Below are 20846 nucleotides of genomic sequence, written 5' to 3' on the forward strand. Positions count from 1 at the left end.
ATGCATGCCAACGACAGAGCTAAGGGGGTGATGTATAACGGTGTGTTTGCGGTCCCTTCCTCCCCCCATCGCTCCCGGGACCGCGCACCAGCCCGCCGGCTACACCCGGTGCGGGGCTACACCCGGTGCGGGGCTACACCCGGTGCGGGGCTTGCACCGCCGCAACCCTCGTACAACCGCTGCCACCGTCAGGGAGAAACCGGTGCAGCATTTACATGACGGCTCTTGCAGAGTGCCATGCTCGTAATTTACTCAGGGAGTATTGCTGACAGACCAGGTGCTTCCAGTGGAACGTTTCGTATTTTCAATACATCAAGCCCGTGGCGGAACTAGATACAGTATTCCAAGCAGCAGATTTTAAACGCCACAGGGGCATAGAATTGTAAGGAGAGAAAAAGTATGTCAAAACACAAAGAGGATACAAGGGAAAACTGAACAAAGATACTAAACATTCATGTTTGCAATATCCTCGAATATGACAGATGAAACATTATTGTGAAAAAAAACCTACTAAATTTAAGACATCAAAATGTGCCACCTTCATAATTTTGCAAATATGTAAAAATCTTTTAAAAAGCAGTCAGGTATTCCTTTGGCCAGTCACAACAATTTAATGAAGTGATTTGATATAGCAGTCTTTATTCTTAAAATATTCCAAGTAATCTGAGCAATCAGATTCCAGGAAAGGACTGATTGGTAGCAATCCAAGTCAGCCATTTTGTGTAAGCATCAGTGCTGATCCACACATAAGCGCAGATTTGCTAGAAAGAGGATTTTCTAGTAATGTGCGACTGCATGATATATTCTCTCCCGGCAAACTGGTACAAACGTGTTCCTTGTTATTGTAAAAGTCAAAGAGAATTTAACTTAGCACCCCTTCACCTTCTCCAGCTAGCCTACATGAAAATCCATGCACGTTGAACCGTGCAGCTATACAAAGTCCAGTAAAGACAGAAGGGCTGATAGCAGGAGCCCAACTCTTTTATTCCTTTGCTAATTTGGGGCTTTGATGTACCTGTTTCTTAGTTTAATGCCCATCAAAATGGCCTGAAAAGATTAGTCTTGATTGAAACCCCATAGTGCTGTAAATAGTATGTCATTAGGTCTCTTCATACTACGATGCACTACATCTAGCAGTTAACGGTTGTGAAGCTCTAGATCACAGGAAAGCAGCGCATTAGAACATCAATGCTACAGGAATCTTTAGGAGAAAATAAGAGTGTGCATAAGTAGTAAGGCAGTATACTGCAAAAGGTGGCATTTATTACAACTAGGAGGACCTCCTAGCCCCAGGAAGAGAAAGGATCATGCACCACAAAAACCAGTTCAATTTAAGATTTTCTCAAAGCAGCATGATGCACCAAGGTATTTAAAAATTGAGTCTGATCTCATGGCTTTCAAAGATAAAGCCTGCTACCTATAAATTTATCTTTTCATGTTTGCCAAAGAATATGTGAGAGTAAGTAAGAAATTTTTTTTATATGTTTTCACACTTCTATAATGCAAAATGAATTCTGAAGACAGAAAAAAACCCAAAACAAAAACATGACTCAGACGAACTTCAGAAAGCATAGAGAAGAAAAACAAAAAGAACAGAGCTTCAGAAAAAAATACAGTTTTTCATCTCTTCAGTACTTTGGCTATTTGCTTTTTGATCTTCTGTCCTCTAACTTGTTTCTCTCAAGACAAGACAGTTTTCAGCTTTCTTATCTCAGCAGTGTATTTCCCCAGTCACTGACTTGCCATTTAAACTGGTTTACCTGAAATAGGCAACAAGGGATTCTCAGTGGAAAAGAGTTGCACAAGCCTCTCAATTGCTGACCATTCACCTCTACCAATGCTGACGGTCATCTCCCAACACGCCTGAAGTTTCCATCATTCTGCGTTGGGAAAGATTCTGCAAAAGTCTGGGAGGGAGCAGGTAGGGTAGGGAAGACTGAAACCTTCCCTTACTAGCTGCTGTCTTGAAGGCCTACGAGGATGTCTCGTGGAGAGAAAAAAAGCAATGTGAGAGAAGTGTAGAGCACAGGCCATTCACCCTCAGAAACTTACTGTACCTGGGCGCTACAGGGCAGCTGAGCGAGCTGTTTCATCTGTCCCTGGGGGTCTTTGGCAATGGTTTCGATCCAGGGGCAGGAGGAGTCCCCAGGGGAAGGCAGTCCAGGCTGTGGCTCAGTGAGTGCCCAGGCAGCCGCGACAGTTCCTCACAAAGCACCGCTGAGTCCACTGCTGAACCTGCCGGGTGTGATGGGGGCACCTACTCTGACTGGGTGAGCGGGACTTTGGTTCAGGCATCACCCACAAGTACCCCGGACTGAAATCAGGAAGCTGTGCAAACCTTGAGAATTGTGCCAGGCTGTATCTTCTCAGGCACTAGACGAAACTAAAACTGCTACGGCTGCACTCTTGCACATACACCAAAGGGGGATTTGACTATGAGACAATCACCTTATGCTATAAATATCTGTACCCCCCCACATTGAGCCCACTGAGCTCTCCTGTACAGCACTGGGCTGCACAGCAGTGATCTCCCTTTGAGCAGGGATGCCTCTCGAGGTCATTCCTCAAGGTCAAGAGACCCCTTACCCAGCATCTGATACCTATAATGAGGTAAGGAACATTTTACAGTAGGCCTAGAAGTATGTTATATGCTAGTGACGTTTATATATCCAGCTATAGCATAATTATTAGAAGTGTAGTAAGTAGTAGACTATGTAACCATTGTCTAATCATCTAAATTGCCATTTAAACTACTGTCATACCATTGTCAAAACACTGTTTAGGACTTGTCAGTGATGTGGTAATTGGGAGGCCATTTTGGGTGCAGCAATCATGAAGTGATAGAGCTCCTTTCCTTCCACATTGCTACAAAAAGGCACACTGAGCTCAGGCCGTGGGTCAGTGCGACCTGGTGAGGTGAGGAGAGGGCAGGGGAGGGACGGGGCTTGCGCGGGGCTTCCGAGGGAGGAGGGGAGCCCCGCACCTCGGGGCTCTGGGCCTCTGCTGCAAGCTCACCCGCGTCTCGCTTCTCCCTCAGAGTCAGCAGAGGAGCATTTGGAGGAGACACCCCGGCCCTGCTGGGACAGGGACTCTCCAAACGCTCACGCTTGACTGACGGGTGCCATATTCTCAAGGAAGGAGAAGGCCCTCGACTCGATGGAGCAGGGTGAGAGCAAAGCATCCCTCCCACAGCTTGGCAGACAGCTAGGCAGGGATAGAGCAGGCCCTTGGGGGCAACCCCTCAGTGTCGCTTCCCCCTGCCCCGCAGAGGTGCTCATTCCCGGTGCCGTTTGCTCTCTCCCCTCCAGCATGCCTGCTGTGTCGCCGGGCAGAGGCTAACCCGGATATCTATGGGCGCAAGCTGGAGAAGCAAGGGCTCCGTGCCCATGAGTTTTGCCTGGTGAGTTCCCCCAGTGCTCCCTCCAGCTTTCTGACAGGCAGCCCCTGCCACACTCACCTCCTCGTCTTCACTCTTCTGCAGTTTTTTGCCAACGACCTGCTTCAGCAACCAGCCAAGGCAGTAGGACTCATGGGATTTCTCCCTCAGCATATTATGCACACAGTCAAGCAGGCAGCACGGAAGGTGAGGACCTGGCAAGAACAGGGAGATGTGTGCCAGCAGAGGTTTGCGGGAGCTTAGCCCAGACCCCAGGAAAGAAATCCCAGCCCTTCCAACCAGCTCTGGGGCAAACGTCTTGCTCCCAGCAGCTCCACAGAGGCTCCAGCACAGGAGCCTCGTCCGCCAGGCGCATCTGCGGGCTGTGACCCAGCAGCAGCCACATCCTGCGCCCTGCCCAGAGGCGTGGGGCTAGCTGTGGAGGCCCTGAGGCTGCTGCTGACGGGGGGGCTTCTCTGCTCTTTCCAGGACTGCTTCGTCTGTGGCGAGAGCGGGGCCACCATCACCTGCCGGGAGACGGGCTGCGACCGCAGCTTCCATCTCCCCTGTGCCGTGGAGGGTGGATGTGTCACCCAGTTCCTTCCTCGGTACAGGTGTGTCCTTTCCCCTCCTCGCCACCAATGGGGAAGGACCCATCACTTCCCACCTCACCCATCCCTTTCCTCTTCCCCCCAGGTCCTTCTGCTGGGAGCACCGCCCAGAGCAGGCAGTGGAGGCTGCTCCGGAGGAGACCACCACCTGCCTCATCTGCATGGACTCTGTGGGGCACAGAAAGTCCTACAGCACCATGGTGTGCCCAGCCTGCAAACACGCCTGGTTCCACAGGGGCTGCATCCAGGTAGGAGCTGTTCCCTCGCCCCCGGGGCACGGCAGGCGCTCAGCAGCACCAGGGCCTCACTCACGCACGGCACGCTCCTTATGTTTCTCCTGCAGGGACAGGCTCTGCGCGCTGGCATTCATTTCTTCCAGTGCCCGCTCTGCGGAGACAGAGAAAGATTTGTATCCGATATGCTCAACATGGGGATCCGAATCCCCAGGAGGTTGGTTTTGGGGTTGTTTTCGGTCACAAGACAGGAGGGTGCAAGTGCTGCACCATGCCAGGGCCTGCCCCTGCAGTCCTGGCCCTCCGCTGTCCCCTGAGTCGGGGCTTCAGCTTCACGGAGGAGTTGGAAACAGGGCGGGGGGCGAAGAGCAGGGATGCCCCACATCTGCCTTATGCTGGGGCAGCAGGGCCTCATCAGTTTTCCTTTCTCCATCAGACTGCCATCGTGGGAGAACAACGACGCGTATGCAGCACTAAATGAGAGGCACAGCCGCTGCGATGCCAGTCAGTGCCTTTGTCCAGGAGGCAGGGAGCGGGCAGAGGAAGAGGGGTAAGTTGCCAAAGCTGCACCCCGGGGCTCTGCACGGGATCTCTGTCTCGCCAAGGGCTCGAAGAGGAAGGACTGAGAACAAGAGCTCTGCCGGACCATCCCGTGCTGCCATCACTTTGTCCTCACAGCCATCAACCCCTTTGCTTCCCCAGGCCCTGGCAACTGCTCCTGTGCTGCTCCTGTGCTGCTGAGGGCACCCACAGACGCTGCTCCTACGTGAAGCACAGCACGGCCAGCTGGGAGTGCAACAGCTGTGCTGGCCTGGGCACCGGTAAGAGGCGAAGCACCCGGGTGCCCCTGGGCTGGGCCAAGCCGATGGCAGCGGGTGCCCAGGGTGGGCTTGGCAGAGCCTCTCTGCTCCAGCAGACCCCCTGCAGCATATAGGCCAACTGGACATAAGAATAAGACCTTATATGTAAAAACATCATTCATTCAACAACAAGCATACACTACCAGCAACATTTGTCCTTACTATTTATTAATGTACATAAAATTAAAAAGTAGAAAAATCAGTTCTGTGAAGAAATACAAATCTACCCACTTCGTAAGTCTTCTTTTTATCTATGTATTTTCATAAACTTCTGGTAAACTTTTAGTCTGGAAATAATGCATCCTAGATCTTCTTAAAGAAATCTCAAACAGGATTTCTATTATGTTTGGCAGAGTACAGGTTATATAGTCTTGTAGACATGGAGCTACCTGCTCTTTGTCAACCCCATTCAGCACTGGGACCTGAGAACACAGCAAAATAACCCTGTGTTGTGTTTGTTACATGATCAAATTCTCAAAAATCTTGCAAAGCAGCAAGTCACTGTTAACTGATACAGAAAAAAAAACCCCAAACCTTGGTACAAACATTGAATTGACACAGGAAACATGTACCTATTTAGAAACACAGTTTAACAGTCTTTTCCAATATTATTTCCTATTAGATCTTTGAAAGACTAGAATTTTCAAGGTGACATTTCTCTGCAACTTCTTCAAAGAAACACAAAACATTTCTGACCAGTGAGATAAAGATTTATTATTTTGCTTTCACTTTCCTTCTTGCATCCTTATGCTTCTTCCGGCATTCCTAAAAGTATTTAAATTTTAACATAGTGAGCAGTTTCTTTGAGACAAACACTTTTTTTTTTTTAACATAAAGTAACTGATCCAGTACAATACAGAGATTCAGTCATTAACCTGACTGGACATCACGACATGTTGTTACACAAACAAATATACTACAAATTTTTAAGTGCCCTGGTAATTATAAACTTTCAAGCCCTTCTAAAGGTCCCAAATTAATTTTTAATGCAAATTAAGCAAATAAGCAGCTGTGTTCCCTCCTCATGCTGAGCTTCCCATTGCAGTTACCAAGTAACAGATGTTAAAATACTCACCTCAAGCAATAATCTACGTCTGTCTTCCCAGTTGTCTTTTTCTTCATTGAGGTCTACCAATCTACAAAATAACTTAGGGCCCTCTGCACAAAACAAAGAACAAGTTATTATGGTTGAACACTTCTGAATATGCTGCTGTTTTTAAATCTCATAAGCAACACGGCAATAAAGTCAGGCGGCCTATTCTTCATATTCCTCTCTTTTCCCCACAATGTGGTTGGCTCAAACAGAAGCGTTATGTATTACAGCCTCGCATACTAAGAAAAATGAAAGGCAGCAGCAGTTTTCCTTAATATGCTAAAATATAAATTGCAGTAAAAGAGCATCTGTTTCATTAAAAGCTCAGCACCATTGTCCCACATGTCCCAAGAAAATTTATGCCTGCTAAGGATTCAGAGCTCAATTTTAACAAGCACTGTAAATCAGATCGGCTGGAAGATTCCAGTACAGTAACTGCATTAACACAGTAACTTTTACACATACATTTCATGACAGTTGTCACATATCTCAAGAAACATTATTTAAGGCTGTCCTGATAAACAATTGCTTCTGATATTTTATGTAATAAATTTGGTGGCCTGTGGTTGTTTTTTTTTGGTGTGGGTTTTTTCCTTCAGCGTTTGTTTTGTTGTTGTTTTGTTTGTTAACTATGAAATTTGTTATATTCACAAGGAAAACCCCCACGTTATTTAGGATCAAGAACCATGTCGACATATGTGGCTGATCAGAATATTCAATATTCTTAATGCTAACACCAGAAACACAGAAAAAAGTTAAAAATCATATATATGCCTAAAAGGATCCAAAATATCTAAATAACTTGTCAAGTGTTTTTTTTTTTTTGTAAGCCCTAAAAGACCACAAATAATAACGGAAATTTGCAATTTTATTTTTTTTTCTTAAACCTCTCATCTGTGTTTTATCTACAAAACATTAATAACTAGGCAGTATTATTTTTTTCTCACTGAATTTCAGTAACAATTAATAAAGGGTGAATATGTTTTGTTATACCTCTTAGTCGTTCATCATCTTTGGAGAAGAAGAAAAATCTAGTACTTTCTGTCTGTGGTAAAGAGAAAAACCTAGACAAGCACAAAGGAATTTCAGCATCATAAAAGTTACTGTCAAATTCCATTAACACAAATTAAAGCTGTAATACTTCAGAGAAATAGTCTGCATTGAAGAACATTACTCCATAGTAACCAAATACAGCCTTCTATAAAAAAACCAAGCCCATTTCTTAAGAAAACTTAACATATATTTGACTTTTAGCCAAGCTTCCAGTGTTCAGAGACGTGGAATGAAGATGTTAGTCTCTCATGACTGGAGTGCTGCTATTGATGTTCTCATAGCATCAAACTACAACAACCAAACAGACAACAAATAGAAATATAACTTGCATTTCTTTGTCCCTTTCACTTTCTGATGCCTCTGGTTCATCATCACCCTCAGAACTGCTGTCTTGGAAACGTGGATCTTCTTGCCATGTGACTTTTACAGGTTTTATTGTTTCAAGTATATAGGGCTCTGCAATAATATCACAATTAAAAAAAATAAACCAGATTATTCCACTACTTGCCAGTAAAAATTTCTACTTCAGAGTGAAATACTTTCATTGAAAAAAATACCCCAACAACCAGATTTAAGCAGGACAGAAGCTTCCCCTCTCAAGTTTTCTATTACCCTCTGCACAGGGATCAATTTAGTTTGCTTTCTCATATGTCACAAATTTACCCTCAAAGTTCACAACTAGAATCATCACAGCATAGTGAAAAAGTACAGGAGCTTGTTGTTAGGGTCCAGGGTTTTGTCATGTCACTCCAACCTAACAGTCATTATCAAGTTGGGAGTAATTGTGCCTATTCATATTTTTAGCTTGCAGAATCTGAATAAAAGCTTTATTTCACTGTGAACTATCTTAATAAGTTCCTTTGCAAAGAAACTCATAGTGCTGTAGCTTATTTTTTCTGTGTGTTTAAGTTATGTTCATGTATGTATTCCTGCCTATAGCATACACAGCCAGTTGCCAGAAGCCCAGTTTACACATGGTAGCTTAAACATGTACCTGAGCCCTTACTACTTCACCTTGCCAAAAGGACTGAGGTTACAAACCTATAGTACCCTTTTCTTTTGATGTATAAACACAACTTGTCTGGATGACCAGAATAGAGAAAACAACTCCTGTATTGCCTCTCTCTGGCAATATAAAAGAGTTTCCAAACTCAACAGTAACTAGACTATGAAATGCAAACAGTACTTTACTCAAGGGAAAAGAGTTCAGAAAATTCTACTGGGGGAAAAAGTGAGCATTTGCAAGTTTAAATTGTCTACAAAACACCCATAGTTTCTGCTCAAAAAAAAAAAAGAGACAGACTATCCACATGTTCTCCCTTCACGGTTTCCATGTAACACACGTGCTCTTTAGTCAGGTTAAACTTAAAACCAACAAAAATAGTAAAAATGACCTAAGCAACTGAGGTACATGTAGTGGAGAGACTTACCTTTTTGTTTGTGGCAATACAGCAGCTAGCACAGTGGCCCGTGGCCACTAAATAGGATTCTTATGCAATGTAAACCAATAATTATGAATAACAGCTAATATAAGACAGTGCTAAGAACTGTGTGAACTCTGAGCTACATCTCCACTCAGATATTTTCCACTTTGTTCTAGAGATCTCTCACATATTCTGACACCTGTGTTACTGCATTCAGAAGACATTGAAATGTGGGGGTTTGTTGGGGTTTGTTTTGTATTTCAGTTAACTTCAAAGTTTATTTCCTATATTACTACTTAAGTGACTTGATTTCAGATTTTTTTAATCTTGATTTCCTAACATTTGACTTTATCTTAGGTTAGGACACACCAATAACCATGTACCATTCTGTTTCAATTTTCTAAAGGTACAATAATAAAATTAAGTACATAAAAAATGTTTTTTGATCTTGGGGTCAACTCTAATACTTTCTTTTGCTCATAATACTACCTTAATTAACACATTTTATTTAAAATCTTGCTGGTTTGTATGAAACCTGATTTGACTTGTATATCATCTTTTTCCCTGTTTATCTGAGATATTTAGTAGATGACAAGTTTCTCCATCACTGTTCAAAAAAACAATTAAATAACAGTTCCTTCTCAAAACACCCCTTTCAAAATTCCTGGGACACAAGCATGAATTAACTGTGATTGAACTATAACAATCTTGGCAAGTATAAGAGAAGAGCATAATGACTTTGCATAGTTACTGACTTTTGCCTTTGAAAATCCCCTGGATTCTGGATTTCTATATAGTATACTACACTACTCTACTGTGCCTGACGTAAGCTACTCATTAGCAATTGTACTATTATATATGTTCTGCTGTTACCTTCTTTTACGCCTGACTCCTCCACGTCTCCAAAGAAGGAAAACGTGAAACCACTGGACTTCTGAGCTATGTCACTCCCAACGTCAGGTCCCAAATGGTCAGGTGGGGTAGAGTCCTCTGCATCGTCTTTGTCCCAGGGTATTTCTTCTTTTTTTTCTGATTTGCTCTTTGAAGATCCAAACAACTCTTTTAAATCAACAGCAATATCATAATATGTTTCTTTAGACACTTCAGGCAGTTTCTCATTCTCTTCCCTCTTCTTCTTCCTTTTTGCTTTACTGAAAGGAGATTGTTAAAAGGATAGTAACACAGCACGTATTTTTTAAAAGATAGGTTCCCTTAGAGGCAACCATGCTATTAATGTCTTCCTAAAGTTATCTAAACACTTTAATGAGTAGTTCACTTTTAAGGTTTGGTTGGTTTTTTCCCCCCCCCCCCCTCCCCTTAGCAATTCCAGGTTCTGGCAATAGGATATTTCCTATTGCCAGAAATAGGTTTATAAGGCAGCATGACTACCCTTTTGGTTTAGGCTTTTGACCTATTTATTTTCACCTCCTATTTATTTTCACCTCCTCCTAAAATTTACCCACCCCATTTGAGGATAAGCAGTGGGGAAACATCTGAGGTTTGACTCTAAAGGCAGGAACAAGTCTCCTTTATGATTAACCACATCCTGACTTTTCACTTTATATAGGATAGCATATAAATTAAGATATTTAGGACAGATTTATTTTCTGGCAAAAGAAATGCTGAGACCTATTTTTTTTTCCCCTCACAGATTTGCAAATTTTAAAGTCTGTGACTTGAAGCAAAGGAATAGCATGAAGGTGAGAAAGGAAGTCAGAAAATGGCATGCAGAAAGTAGATGGACTAGAAAAGATGACATTACATGGTGGTTTTAGTGGTCACAACTCTTACTATATCTTGATTTTAGCAATAAACAGAACTAAAGAAAAAACAGAGCAGTCTATATAATTACAAACTCAGTCTTCTGCTATAGCAATCTTTCCACAGGAAGAAACATCACAATTTATAGTTACCAAGCTGTAATATTACCTCTCTTTTTCTGTAGTACTTGGTTTCTTTTCAAAAACAGCATGGTCCTGTCTTGTGGGATCATAGCGGAGGGCATTAATATCTCTATAAAAAATAGGAAAAGAAAAACCCATGAGACATTCTAAACGCTCAACTGAAAGCTACCCTAAACATTTAAAATCAGATTTAAATTCACATTGTTGTCTTTACCAAAAAAGCACCAAATCTATCCAAAGCCTAAGTGGCATTTAGAAAGTACCTGCTAGTCAGTGTCCGAGTCAAGAAAAATTATCAACGGAAGTGGCTTTAATCAAATTGTAATATTTCATATCAACAAAGACCTCAAGTTGTGTGCGTTATGCAGTAAGAGTAACTTTATACCTACACCTGTTTTTCTTTTGAGGAGCTATATCAATTTAACTATCCATATAGATATATGTATTTCTTCTAGTACCAAACATTGCATAAATTCAAATAGCCTAAGGGAAACAAACCAACCAACCAACTCTCATTAGGCCCATCTTTCAAAATTTAAACATTTTGGGGACTTTCAGCTAATGCAGTCTAAGGTTTAGACTGACCCCAATACTAGTGTAGCAAAGCCCATGCTGCTTTACAGGTATGCAAGAAGGTAGTCCCTTATTTCCCGTTCTCTCCCTAAATTCACACTTACAGAATAAATTAACTGCTTTTGAATGGTCCATACTATATCATTAACTGAGTATTAGAGAACACTGTCATTCACAAAACTCTCCTAAGATGACCTCTGAGGTTGTGCAGATTATTTCTCCCTCTGCTTAGGCTTTGGAAAAATACACAAAAATTTGTACCTAAGTCACCGAATTAAACATGATTGTGCAGCCACCACAATGGTATTTAGCACTCAGCAGTCAATTGATGCAACTCCAATAGTGACCGTCAGTAAAAGTTTACTAATTGCACATTGCGCACTATGGCATTACCCTTAACGCTACTAACGTCCACCAATTCAGTCCACAAACCAATTTCTGTTAAAATGCATAGCTAAATGTCACAATACTTGTAATAGTATGTTTCCAAACCTATCTCATCGTCCTCTAATGAAGGCTAGAGCATGCCCAACAGCAAGGTGTAACAAATTCCTGACCTAAGGAAGAAATTTCTCAAAAACTGAAATACAAATAAATGAAAAAAAAAAAAAAAAGAGAGGAAAAAAGAAAAATTCTCCACTGAAAAAGAAGTTTGATGCTAATTACCTGTAGGCCAGAGAAAACAATAACCTTAACTGCTATGGCAGTTAGAGTCTAACTTACTGACCTACTGCCCAACTCACACATTCTTTGTTTAGCCAACTTCAGTTTGACTCTGCAGAGAACAGAAATACATCTTACATAGGCAAGGACTTATTAAAATACTCATTTTCATAACCAACAATCCAAACATTCAAAATCTAACAGGAGAAACTCAAGCAGGTATCTGATAAATTTTTCCCTAAAATAATAATTACCAGTTGTGTAATATACCGGGACACTCACGTTGGGAAACTGCATTAAAGACTGACTTCAAATGCACACAGAGAAGGAAATACTTCTCAGTCAGATAGGCAGAGATTTTAGTTGTGAAACATTGGCAAAAACTAAACCTTCCTAAAATTCCTGCTTTTCTGATAACAGATATTTCATACTTGAATTTCTTAGCATTTGTGGCCATTTTAGTTGGCTTAGGGTGTTCCAGGTTGATATTCAAGAGGCTTCCCAGTATTTGCAGATTTTTCTTTTTCTCCGCAGCAAGCTCTTCTTCCTCATCTGCCTTTGAGATGTTTGTCTCCGCTAAGGGAAAAATAAATACATTATTTTTCCCCCGCCATGACCTGAGTAAGCCTGTAATATTTGATATATAACATTGCTATAGTACCAGAAGAGCTCACACGTATCAACACCTTGCTTCCTTTATTTTAAATCTACTTAGAGGCTTTCTCCCTTGCACTGTAGAAAATCTTGTCACAGGCGTCTATTTAACGTGAAAGTCAGATCAGTTATTTAACCTGTTCCCTGCTTATATCACATAACCGGGCAACTACTTTGCCACTGATAGATGCTGTACAGAAGATCACATTAAAGCAATGAAAGGAGCAGCATAATTAGGCAAAAATTTAAGTTTCAGAAACAAATTCTGAATCTTGAAACTAGGTAAACAATTTCATTTTTGGTGGTAGTGGAAAAGAAATCTTTAAAGATTCTTGCCTTTCAGCTTTTCTGCCTTCTGCTGTTTAAAAAAAATAAATTAAAAAGCTTACTTTCTAAGGCTGCTAAATCAGCCATGAACTGCAGGATGACAACAAAACAAACAGCTTAAATGAATGTAATGGTCAAAAAAGTTTATTTTAATTAAGTCGCCACTTATCCTGTGAAAAACATGGATAAACACATTCTGATATCATCTTGAATAAAAAAATATTTTCAAACCTTGATTTATCAACCAAATACGTCTCATTCAGTTATTACAAATACTTTTCAAAGTATACATTTAAGAAAAATCACAGCTACCAATATATACTATGTACAGCCACAATAGTTTTGCTTATTTGAAAGAAAATAAGCCAAATAGTCCATAAGTTGCTTCAAGCAACCAGAATGAAGGCTCCATGACATAGCTGTATTACTAGCATTAACCAGGAAATACAAGCAGGTTTACCTTCTTCTTCGCTCTCACTTTCAAGGAATCGAGCATCCATGCGAAATCTTTCATCTGTGCCAAATCGCGATTGCAATTTCAAGAGCTAAACAAAATGAAATAGAACCTAGTAAGTGCTGGAGGACAAAATCATCAACATTCATTACTTTTTTTTTTTTAACTTTACTTATGACAACATACTAATAGCCTTTAGCTCTTGATGCCTTTTCCAGAAATTTCTCTATATTCAAAGACAACAACATCAGAGAAACTCCTCCCGCTCCCCAACACACATTATTTGCTCCATGGCTACCATTTCCTACATTTAAGGTAATTCTATTGCAAGTTTGTCAAAATCATATCCAGCAAGTATGCGAACCTACACGTTACGTTCTTCTGAAGTGGCATTATGGAGACTTAGAAGAACACTAAATCACAGTAATGGGTTCACTCACTTTTTCACCAGCTTTGCCTTCAAATTGGGGCTTAATTTTGAATCTCTCATCATCTGTATCATCTTGCTCATCCTCGCTGCTTTCAAACAGTCTGCTTGAAGTTTTAGGAGCAGAACCATCCTTTGTTAAACAAAAAGAAAACAGAAAAGCAGTCATTTACGTAAGTCTGAGGAAATAAATCACTATCAACTTTGTTCACGTGCTCTTCAGTCCATCTGAAAAAGTGGATTTCTAGAACAACCAGCTCACCTGCTGATACATGCACTTCAAATCTTATATTGTATACACACTTTGTACAATTCTGTGTTGCAGTTATGACTATTAAATTTTAGCGTAGGCAAAATATCCCTGTAAAGGGTAACTCAGGTTTTACAATATGAGAGAGTTTGCTACACAAATCAAGCTGATTATGACAAGGGAGATCAATTAAAGATATCAATGTCTAATTATACCCTTTCTGAACAAGCCTCATTTATGGTATAAACTATAGGACATAGTTTAAATCAGTTGGTAAATATCAACAGTTACAAAACAATTTTCCATAGAATTAGAGGTTCTTCTAAAGAAAAGGAAAAATACAGGGCAGGGATTCTAAATACGAGGTAAGAGATATACATGTAAAAGTGCTAAATGTGAGGAAAACTGAGAAAAGAAGGTTTTAATTACACAGTGAGAATGGTCCTAATCTTACTAGATTTATGAAGGAAAAAACCCAACAAAAGCAAAATCAAGGGTTTAAAGCTTTAACATTAAAAAAATGTGATGATACAGGAAGTTCTACTCCAGAAAAAAGTACTTAATTGTGCTGAAATTATGGTGGTAAAATCCTGAGAAGTCTGCTAAATAAGGACTCTATAGGGTAAGGTGTACAGAGGAAGTCCCACACAACCTTTTTGGACCCTAACATCACTTTAAAACCAAAGACACTGCATTAATGCAGATTCTTTGCTACTGTGCTGGGAAGAACAGAGTCCTTATGTACTACTCAAGCTAAGTCTCTTTCCTTTGACTAACAGCAGTGAAATTTCAAAGCTAATTATGCATAAGGCCTGTAACTCAAAAAATTCTTTTTCTTTTAATCAAAATTAGAATATCTTTTATACAAGTCTCAATATCCTTATAAATTGTCCAAGTTCTCCAGCTTTATGAGATGCATGGTTAAGTTCTTGGAAACCTGCTTCACGTTAGCAAAAAAAGAACAATAATTCATATTAATTCAGACCTTATCTACTTTTTTCTGTCACCTCACCATAAAAAAATAGTCCTCAGAATAAAAGGCACAGTCATATTGGTAGGGAATTACCTTACAGAACACTGGAGTTTTTCCCCCAATAACACTTACTTGTTCGTGCATATTTCCCAAACTTACATCCTTCTTCAACATCTCATCTACTTCAGCTTCGCTTTCCACATCTGAATTGAATACGATGTGTTTACGCTTGCCTGCTGGCTGGCTATCCTATGTAAGAGTGAAACTGTCAAGTCAAGCATATCACATAAATGTCTAAAAGACATTTCCATGACATGAAGGGAATCTACTATTCCTCTTGCAACTCTAGAGACATTCCAGGAATTAGGTATGCATCATTTTGTATACACTCAAAAGAAAACTGGCAATGTAATAAAAAATTCCAGAATATGATTTAAAAATATCTTAAGCCACATCTATTCATTTCCCATTTTTTTTTACTGCATACTATTCAGATAGAATTTGTGAGTGCAATTACCAGATTTGAAAGAGCTCCTCGAATGAGTTTCTTCTGTAATTCTCTCTCTTTCTGTCTCTCTTCTAGAGCTGCCAGCCTCCTCTGGTTATCCTGCAACTGTTTCTTTTTTGTATTAGGTTCCTTTGAAGCAGCAGCATGAAGACAAAGCTCCTTATTTTCCAGAAGGCTTGTCTTCCCATTCTCACATTTATTAGCTTCAGATTCTGGATTTTTATTGCTTACATCCCTCTTCAGTTTTTTTGAAAGCAGTTTTGGGCTCTTCAGTTGTTGTTTAACCTGTTGCTGTGACACTGCAGCATTACTATCCATGCCACTGCTCTCATCCTCACTCTGATCACTACTAGGAACAGCAGCGCCATGCTCTGAATTTTGGTCATCTTGTACAGAACTCACATCTTTGTTCTTTCCTCGTAAACGTGGCTGGGAAACAGGCTGATCTCTCTCATCTGCTAAGGAGGCAGCACCTGACAATTCATCATGCTGTTCACAATGCATATGTTGTCGCTTTTTACTGCTGACTTCAACCGAATACAATGGATAGTTCTTAGACTGGCTTTTAGATGACTCCTCCCTACAATAAGAAATAGAAGCTTCAAGACCTAAACTTTCTACAGACTTCTTTAAACCAGTGTTGTCCTTAGTTAACTCTTTTTCACAAAGGGATGCCATTCCTCTGAAGGGCTGATATTTCAAACGCGAATTATTTTGTCCCTTGGTGCTTTCTTCATCAGCATTCTCCTCCCCAGCTAAAATCGCAGCAACTACATCTTCAGGACAGATACATTTTTTTTTAACTGCAGGGTGAAATTTAGATGGTTTTGTTTTATCTACAACATTACCTTTCGGATTTTCTTCAATGCTGCGCTGACTGGAACTCTGTGTACTATCTGATTCTTCATCTTGTGTCCCAGTGTTTTCAGTAGCTAATGCTTTTAAGTCATCTAATGTAAGGTCTAAGCGGTAACAGTTTTGCATCATGGATTCATAATCAGAACTTATTTCAGACTCCCCTTTCTCAGGCTCTGAAGAAGAGTTTTCACTATCACTTATACTGTTAACTGCTGTACTCTGTAAGGCAGCAATTTTGGGTTTCTTCATTTTCCTCTTTCTTCCACTATATTCTTCTTTTAAATTGCAAGTTTTCAGTGAGGAGTCATTTACCAAATCACATTTTTTGTTAGTTATTATTTCTTTATTTTCCACCTTCACCTGTTTACAATCTTCTAAAGTTGTAGATTTCCCACTACTTAGACGTGGAGTTTTACTTTCAGCAATAATTTCATCTGTATCTGCTGAATCATAACCATTATCGCATTCCATAGCCTCTTTCCCTCTATAACTTCCTTTGATAGCTTTCTTCATGGCATCTGGATTGCTTAAGGACCAGTGACTATTGTATTTTAATTCAAAATTATCCCCAACAATTTCCAAGTGGTCACTTTCAGTCCCAACACTTTCAGCTTTCTGTATTTCTGTCTCTTTCTTTACCATTGCTCTGATTTCCTCTTCAGAATCAATGTCACTATCAGAAACACTCATATTATTTTGAGCTGTAAGTCCAGAAACATTGCTTTTATCTGATAAAAGATCTCTCCCTGATATTTTACTATTAAAACTCCTTGATGGAGGCAATTTAGGCTTCTCATTGGGTTTGGATTTTGATCTTTGATCTAGCTGCAGTGAGCTTGTGTTTTTTGAAGGCGACTTGCACCTAGAAGAGAGAACTACTCCTCCATTCAGAGCCTCACTGCCCAGTTGCCTCAGTTTTTTGGATGGCTTCTTAGTTACAGGGAACTCTCCTTGCCGCTTCTTGTTTATGCCATCATCTCTCCCTTCCAAGTGCCAAGTAAGCTCGGATATAGGAACTATACGTGTCAAGTCTTGCTCCAGCTTTCTAAGGTTATGGCAATATTTTGATGGGTCATATTTCACAATGTTAGTCTGAGTTAAGGAATTAAAACCAACATGATTCTTTCAGCAAGCAGACTTCCGGTCTTTATGATCAAGCTAAATTCTGTGTGAAAGGACAACGAAGAGTCCTTTTAAATGTTATGACCATAAGCCTTTAAGCAACTCACTTGCAGTCTAAAAAAATGTATTCAAATCACACAAACTTACTGCAAGATTTACTCAGGGGATTCAGTATAATCAAGTATGACTCAGTAGTCAACATTTAGACTATTAAGCAAATGCTTCCCCGTACGATGAAAGAAGAGAATTGTGCCTACTGTACCAATAGGAAAAGGATATTTTATTTTTCTCTTTATTCCTAAGGTGAAGGATAGGCAAGACTCTGCCGAATTTACCAACAACCCATTTCTAAAAGAAAAGAAAAATAATCAGTGTTAAACAAAAAAGGAATGGAAGTAACCCTGGCATAAAACAAGCGATATATACTTTGATAACAGAAACACTAACAAAGAACCATCTGTGACTATTTTTTTTGTTCACTTTAAGTGAGGTATGTTCATACTGTGCAACCTAGCCTCCTTCCTTCTCAAAAAAAAAAAAAAGAACAAACCAAAACCAACCAACCAGATTTCTACAATCTGCAAATAAAAAGTGACAATGAAAAACTGAATTTCTTTACAAGTCCTATTTTTTATATAAGGTTTCAGGTTTATGAATGAACAGCAGTAACTATACAGACAGGTTCACTATTTTTTCCCCCCTTTGCCCCTTTCCCTCTAAAAAATTAAAAGTCCCCCGCCATCACCCTCCAAAAACATTCTGTGCTTAGCAAATAACATTGAAAATGTTGTAGTAAATATAATTTGTTGCCTAAATTTGCACATTCAATGATTTTATTCTAAATCTTACTTTTGTAAGCAAGTGCAGACCCTGATCCTGAACGTGATGAAGCACAGAGATTAGTTCCTGACAACGCAGCCATCAAAAGTGTATATGCTGCATAAAAATAAGATACACGTTCTCTTTATATGCTTTTAAGGGTGACACAAAGATATTCCCAACATAAATGGATAACACAGCATTTACTAATTGAACACGACAAAGAGGACAGTATGATCAAGATTATGTCCAGTCATTACAAAGAACGACAGGAGCATTCTACACATAAGGTATTTCTTTAGACTACTTTTCACAAGTTGGACTGTCACACTTAATATTAGTTTCTTTACATAAAGCACAGAGTTTTAACATAAATTTAGATGTAATAAGCTTGTGCCTGATCCTGATTTTTGTTTTGTTTTAATTCTCTATACATCTACCCCATCATACCTTATGGTCTGGCACCTCTGTACCTGGTACTGCTTTCATGTGAAAATCTACAACTCCAGCCTTTTTCAGTGATTCTAACAGACACGCTTTGGCATTTCTCTGAGGCTTTTCTTTCTGCAGCTTTGCTTCCTCCCTCTCCATGGCAAGCCTGTACCAAAAAGTACACGATATATGAAAAAAGGTCTGCCTGTGTGATAAATTATAGCTGGCAGTGACCTTCTCCCACAGAACAGTAACCATTCACTACTTAAGCAATTAACATATCTGCTACTTTTAAGAGAATAACAATGCAAAACATGCTGTGGTATGTAATATGCATCAACAGTCCACCAATGTCAATAAAAACTAGAAAGAATAAGCATGTAGCAGATGAAAGCTTAGCAGCGATGTTATCAGATAAACAGAAAAAGGGTAACTTTAGCAACAACACCCATTTGTTTATTGATTTTTACCTGTGCAAAAAACTTTCTTTGGCCAACTCAATCTGCAGTGTCCCTCCTTTCCATTTTGTCTTATTTAAACTTGACATGCCTGTAAAACAAGGAGACTGGAAATTATTATTTTTCCACAAAATACATGTTAGACTTAACTATGCCTTCTTGTATGATACTTTGCAGTTTCTTCAGCATGACCTTGTACCTCATTACTCACTTGATTTAAGTTTGTATATGACAGGTTAATACCCTAAACCAAGAAGATCTACATCCAAAATTAAACTTTGGATTTCAAAAGAGTTGTTCAAATCTGTATGGCTCAGTTCAAACACAAACCTAGAAATTCAGACACACATAGCCTAAAGTTTCTACACTACTGTCAGACAGTCTCTTCTCCATTTAACCTCTTGTGTACTTTGAAAAACATAGTTAAGGAGTACTGAAAACCAGAGGGAAAAGCGTTGTACTCGGAACTTAAGGAAGCTTTTCTATTCCTAATGGCAGCATTCCCTAGATAAAAGGGCATATTACCAATCCCTCTCTACAGGTACAGGTACCTTCACCTGCTGTTTTCCTGCTATGTATTACACAGGGGGTTTTATAACCCTGCCAGTAGTTTTGTAATCCAACTATTTTGAGATTTGTAAAACTGCTTCAACAGAAGCATGCTTTATGTAAACTCTCCTTCTGAGTTTCCTCTCATGTCAAGTCACTTCTAATGTTTTATGGACCTGAAGAAAGCATTTGAAACACATTTCCTATACCTTTTCATACAAAGGTTAGAACAGGCTCATCGACCACCTATTTCAGTCACGAGGAATCTTTTTAATCTGCTTACATCTACTTACTGAAAACTCCAGTAAAACAACTTCTATAAAATTGTAGCTTAAAGAAAGTGGACTGAATATAACAACAAAATGAAACAAGGTCTACCTTGACTACATCCTGATTGAACAACATTAGATACTTTATCAGTAATGCGACTTGGCTCAAAAACATAGATTACTTAAAAAGGTACTTACACTTTCTGAGATCTGCATCAGAAATGCTGACACTGATGTAAGCAAAAGTTTTCATAGGGTTCCCTGCTCAATGATAAACATTCAGTTAATTTCTATATAATTTCCATGTTTCCTTTAAAACTGAAAATTAAGCTATTTCCTCAAAATAAAGTGTCTCTGAAGGAAAAACCTCTATTTTACACTACAAATTGAAAACCAAAACACTTTTAAAGGATGATGCAAAACTATTACCCTGATCATCTTTTCTGGTAATAATCTCTGCATCCAAAACTTGCCCAAACTTGCCAAATCTTTCTTGCAGTTCAGCCTTAGAAACCGTATGGCCAAGCCCTCCAACATATAAGCGTTTGGAAACTTGTTTGTCCTCCATGTTGAAAAGCCCAGCTGTAACGCGCACTCTTTCTTCTGTAAGAAAAAGACAGTAACAGCTCACTAACACTTACATTGTAGGAATTAATACAATTATAATACCAAATTATGGAAGAAACCGTTCCATTAGAAGCCCTCCATGTAGAGCCTTTTGAGGCAAGCGCTCCCCTGCTTTGCCCTAGGTTACACCTCCTGCTCCTGCCCAGCACCAGCAAGCACCGCACCGCTGTGAGGAAGCGGCATTAAGCTGTCGGGTTTGTTTTTCTTAAACCTTGATGCACACGACTGGGTGCACGACAGTAAACGTAAACGGCTCTTCGCAATATAATTTTTCTAAAGAAGAGAGAAGCAGTAGGAGCCGCCCGCAACCCTAACTACTTCCTCCGGGG

The 20846-nt window shown here is 40.0% G+C and overlaps 2 protein-coding genes across 2 annotated transcripts; one reads left to right on the forward strand and one right to left on the reverse strand.

The window, feature by feature from the left end:
• Positions 1-5154, forward strand: LOC142603218 (E3 ubiquitin-protein ligase PHF7-like). Its single transcript, XM_075762592.1, is given in 8 exon segments — positions 1-202; positions 3309-3583; positions 3866-3990; positions 4073-4243; positions 4245-4287; positions 4289-4437; positions 4657-4770; positions 4923-5154. Coding segments are annotated over 8 exon segments (1311 nt in total).
• A 77-nt stretch (positions 5155-5231) lies between these two features.
• NOL8 (nucleolar protein 8) lies at positions 5232-20593 on the reverse strand. The gene is made up of 16 exons (XM_075762799.1): positions 20320-20593; positions 20089-20151; positions 19085-19163; positions 18633-18780; positions 17643-17711; positions 15393-17327; positions 15008-15124; positions 13666-13785; positions 13232-13316; positions 12222-12366; positions 10580-10663; positions 9524-9801; positions 7556-7682; positions 7167-7237; positions 6156-6238; positions 5232-5845 (listed from the first exon to the last, which is right to left on the reverse strand). Exons 1-16 carry the CDS (start codon positions 20456-20458, stop codon positions 5795-5797), a joined length of 3594 nt encoding a protein of 1197 aa, XP_075618914.1. The 5' UTR covers positions 20459-20593; the 3' UTR covers positions 5232-5794.
• Positions 20594-20846: the final 253 nt, after the last annotated feature.

The sequence above is a fragment of the Balearica regulorum genome, chromosome 10, assembly GCF_011004875.1.
Source record: "Balearica regulorum gibbericeps isolate bBalReg1 chromosome 10, bBalReg1.pri, whole genome shotgun sequence".
Lineage (NCBI taxonomy): Eukaryota > Metazoa > Chordata > Aves > Gruiformes > Gruidae > Balearica > Balearica regulorum.